At 37.5% G+C, this 5,000-nt stretch overlaps 1 protein-coding gene across 1 annotated transcript in view; it reads left to right on the plus strand.

The window, feature by feature from the left end:
- The window catches only part of LOC122261374 (uncharacterized), a 7,042-nt gene that overhangs the window by 943 nt on the left and 1,099 nt on the right, over positions 1–5,000 (plus strand). Inside the window, exons 3-6 of the mRNA XM_043028968.2 lie at positions 1,152–1,387; positions 1,621–1,731; positions 1,853–1,898; positions 4,903–5,000. The exon at positions 4,903–5,000 is cut by the window's right edge and continues 1,099 nt beyond it. Coding sequence (XP_042884902.2) covers positions 1,152–1,387; positions 1,621–1,731; positions 1,853–1,898; positions 4,903–5,000 — 491 coding nt within the window. The remainder of the gene's footprint in view (positions 1–1,151; positions 1,388–1,620; positions 1,732–1,852; positions 1,899–4,902) is intronic.

The following is a 5,000-nucleotide window of genomic DNA, read 5'->3' on the forward strand; positions in this document are numbered from 1 at the left end:
ATTTTTATTTTTGCACTCTGTTCCTCCTTACATATCTATTCTAGTTATTTATGGTGAATAGAAAATTCTACTTTGAGTTTCAAGTCTGCGAAATCCACCTACAGATCTTGCTGTGTCTAACTCGTACTCTTTTTGCTAATAACTTGTACGTTATCTACAAGTACCCCGTCTATTATCATATATGATAAGTTAATCCCAAAATAATGCTTTCACTAACGTACAACTGATACCACCATCAGCCAAGAGACGTGAAAATTGTGCCCTTGTATATGACAATTTGGAAAGTGGAAACATTTTACTTCGAAGGTACTTTTGTTATTAAGAAAATTACGATGAAAGGTTTGTATGGTGTCGTGAGATGGTGCTAATATGATGAATAGGGAATATAATAGTGAAAGCTTCCTTTTCTGTATGGTGTCGTGAAATAGTGTTGATATGATGAATAGGGAATGTAATAGTGAAAGCTTCCTTTTCAACAGGATTTGATTATGGAATTCTGTATTATGAGATCTACGAATCGACATGAAATATATAACAATAATCTATATATCCTAAATCCTATATATTGATGAGACTTTCTGCACTTTATATTGTTATAACGATAACCACAGACTTTCCTGCATTTCAGCGTCATAACAAATGTCTTACAGGTGACGAAGTAGCCATCTGTAAAGTAAAGGGTTGATTAATGGGGTAACTAAGGGGCACCTATTACTTAGATGTGGTTACCTCAACGAATAGCTTTTGTGTTCCATTACACCTCCTTTACTGCGCCGGAATGAGGGCTTAATTTAAAAGGCATAGCTATCTTTTGAAAACCCTTCTTATTTGGAGATGATGAAGAAGACGAGGAAAGAAGGAGAAGAGAGGAGAAGATAGAGAAGAAAGAAGAGAGAGAGAAAAAAGAGAAAGAAGAAGAGAGAGAAGAGAAGAGAGAGAGAGGAGAGAGAGAGAGAGAAAGAGAGAGAGAGAGAGAGAGAGAGAGAGAGAGAGAGAGAGAGAGAGAGAGAGAGAGAGAGAGAAAGAAAGAAAGAAAGAGAGAGAGAGAAAGAGAGAAAGAGAGAGAAAGAGAAAGAGAGAGAAAGAAACAAAAAGAACCAGAAGAACAAGTAACCTTACAATAAGGGGACCTCATTCGTTCTTTTCCTCAGGTGAGATCTTCGACACCCAGCAAATGGAACGCATCAACGAGCACCAAACCGAGAGCGTCGAGAGCTGCGTCCGCCCTCTCGAAGAAGGGGCGACGCTGAAAGTAGGCCTCATGCTCCAGTCGACGGCGGTGAACACTCTCTACGACGCGGGTGTGGCGTTGATTGAGAATGACCTGATATCCCCCGTGGGCACCTGGCATAGGCTGAAGATCAACCATAAGATTGAGAAGTATAAGGTGAGGAGTTCGCTCGTGAAGGATGAGTAGGTGAGGTGATTCTTAACGGGAGATTTATTGCTGGTTTATGGTTTATATATTTTTTTTTTTTTTTTTTTGATACTCGTTGCAAAATGAAATAAAAGCACTTGAGATTGGTATAGAAGCGTATATGTATGCCTGTTTTTTTTAAGTGCATATAAACTCCATCGTATATCATCAATAATGACTGCATTTTCCTTTTCTTTCGCCAGCATATTCTCGCTGTCAAGGTGAACGACGTTGAAGTCGACTACGAGCCTGAGAATACAGGGAAATGGTTCAGCACTTCTTATTCCTTTGACAAAATTCTTCTTTTCGCTAAGGTAAATATCATGACTACGCAAAAATATCTATATAGATGTGTGGCGGTCATTATACAGAAGGCCTTTTTAGAAATAGATTCAGTATCTTTTTTTTAATGATTTTTCTCTCTCACACTCATAGGGTAAAGTAGAAGTTGTGGACTGCAACAGTCTGGCCAGCACCGCAGGTAAGCCGCCCTCAACGGCCCCTCCAACACTTCCCTCTACTCCACCCCCTCCTCCTACCCTTGCCCCTCCACCTCCTCCTCCTGCTACTGCTGCCCCGCCTCCTCCTCCTCCTCCTCCTCCTCCTCCTGCTACTGCTAAACCGCCTCCTCCCCCTCCTACTTCTGCTGCCCCGCCATCCTCTATCATTATCGCCTCGCCCCCTCCCCACACTCCAGAAACCCCTTATCATCCATCCACAAACAAAGATAAACCCACGACGGCGGGCGTGGGCGAAAGCATACCGGGACAGCCCACGCCCGCGGTACAGCCCACGCGCCCGCCCTCGCCCACCAAGGAAGGTACTGTGAACTCACCATGCGCCCTCGTGAATCCGTAGAAACTAGTGATAGATGATAATAGCAGATGATAGTAGTAGATGATAGTAGTAGATACGGGCTAAGACCTTTTTTTTTTTAATTCGTGTTTTGGCATAATCTTGTCGTGTGTGGTACAAGTAGATTGAAGTGTAACTTTGTATATAGTAGATCATAGTAGAGTAGAAAATAGTATAGTACAGTTGAACTGAGTATTTGATTATCATTCATAGAGGAAATTAGTGGAGGTAGATCCGTAGAATTTGTCTTAATGTTCTAATAATTTAATATACAGTACAGTAATGCGCAGTGTAGAAGTGGATTATAACAGAAGGTAAAAAAAAACTTTCTTTAAATTTTCTATGAACTTTTGAGTATGAACTTTCTGATCATTTATCTTCCAGTTACACATTTTCTACGTGAACATCTGAGCATGATCAAAGTTATAACAAGTAAAAAGTGAATCCTTTTAGAATATATACAGTAGAAAGTATATATATATTTCAAATAATTCTATTAGAATCACAGTGAATAAGGTAAGGGTGAGAGTTATAGATATTAGATACGAAATAGATAGGGAGTTAGATTAATATATAGTAATACATATTTGGATAGACATAGATAAGTAGACAGATAGAGGTAGACAAATCAATAAATGGAAAATAGATAAACAAGAGAGATAGTTGCATGTGCAAAACTAGATATGTAGTTAGACAAAGATAGATAGATGAATAGAAAAAAAACAAAAACAAATAATAAGTTAGATAGACTGATTTTTTGACAGAAAGGTAAATAGACAACACGAATAATTGAGTAGACGGAGATAGGTAGATAGGTAGATTAAGATGGACAGGTAGATAGATAAAGATATACAGACAAATGAGAGTAACATATTTTGCATCTATTGCTGTCAAAGAAATGAAAGAAAATATACTGAATTCCTTTTAGCTTGTAATACAAATTACACCCATATAAGGCTCAGACTGCATTAGATAAACTTTGATTTATAAGAATATTCTAAAGGAAAAAAGAAATCTGTTAATGCTTGTTATACTGTAAGTTAATGAAATGATAAACACTAAACTGAATCCCCCTGTCAGACGTAAGCTAAAGTGAGACAGGCTGCAGCTACTCTTGTTTATCATAAAGTCAGTAAATAATTCGCTGGGACTGTTGCTGTGTAGGACATTGCTAATGCATAATATCCCGTGATGTGTCCTATATGTCAACAATTACAGTAAGTTTTATTTTTTTTTGTTTGCATGTTGCACTGTAAATAAGCTTGTATCCCTTTATTTGGTTTGGATCTGGAAAGCGAAATGTATCTTTAATTTTCTTTACCTTTTGTATGTCATAGTATATATGCATGTATCCCTTGATTTAGTTTGAACCTGGAAAGCGAAATGTATCTTTAATTTTCTTTACCTTTTGCATGTGTTACTGTATATATGCATGTATCCCCTGATCTAGTTTGAACTTGGAAAGTAAAACGTATTTTGTTCTATCTATTCACCTATTCGTATTTGTGTGTTTACCTCTGTATCTATCTCTGTGAAGGGTGGGTCGTCCTATTCATGAGCTTTTGTCATTTTTACACGCACAAACACGCACACACACACGCACACACACACACACACACACACATACACACACACACACACACACACACTTTAATGATGATATGGAAATGTTCATCACACGTCATACATTACTAATGATATCAAAAATTCTAATAATAACTATTATTTATTAATATCAAATTCATTAATTATTGATAACTGATTATTGATTAAATTAATTAACACATATCGTATACTATATTTTGCTATATAATTAATTGATAATACTAAAAATACGCTAATGATATCGGATCACTAATAATATCGAAACGCTAATTTTACTTTGTGATATTACTCTTCGGAATTACCCAAGCACATTCCTAACGTTTCTACATCTGCAACCAAAGAAATTCGTTAAGAGATCCATCTTTTTTGTTTCACTTATTATGCTATATTCGCGCTAAAATCTCGTGTTCCATTTTAGGTCCAAGTTTTCATAGCGCCTTTGCGTGTAAATACTTACGGTCCCTTATAACTTGTCCTCAGGTGACATAATTTCTTAGTTTTTGTTAATATATTCTCTGTCTCACATACTCCCACCCTAGCGCTGTCAGAGTCAGACACACACACATACACACACACACACACACACACACAGACACACGTACATACCCCATCAAAAACCGCCATCCTATACAGACAGACATAGACGCGCCCACACAAAAAATAACTTTTCCTTTCAATGGTGCTATTGCTTAGGTCTAAATGGGGGTAGTCTTTAAGAGTCTTCTATTTTCCTTTACTTTTCAAATGTTGGAGACTATAATTAAGGTAGTGTATTAATATCAAATGCTCAGACATTCTCTAATTATATTTTCTCTTTTGTCATACCATATTTGCGTTAACTTCTTGTTTAGTTATCGGTTAAGACTTGTGATATTTGTTCATTTACGAATTCAGTGTTCAAATAATGATTTAAAGCATATTCAATCTTTTAAAACAAAGATATATCAATACATCATGTGGTCTATTACATCAATAAAAGATTCAATTCCTGAACCGTGACTGAGCATAGATGTCGCTGTTGACAGACGGAGAAGAGGAATCGTGGGTGTGGTCGTTGGGGGGCGTGGGCGGGGTGCCGGTCGTTCCCTTGACGATCGTGTTGGTGGTCGTCTTGGCCGTGACC

Source organism: Penaeus japonicus, unplaced genomic scaffold (genome assembly GCF_977035675.1).
Source record: "Penaeus japonicus unplaced genomic scaffold, GWHDUDI00000001_assembly GWHDUDI00000024, whole genome shotgun sequence".
In the NCBI taxonomy this organism is placed as follows: domain Eukaryota; kingdom Metazoa; phylum Arthropoda; class Malacostraca; order Decapoda; family Penaeidae; genus Penaeus; species Penaeus japonicus.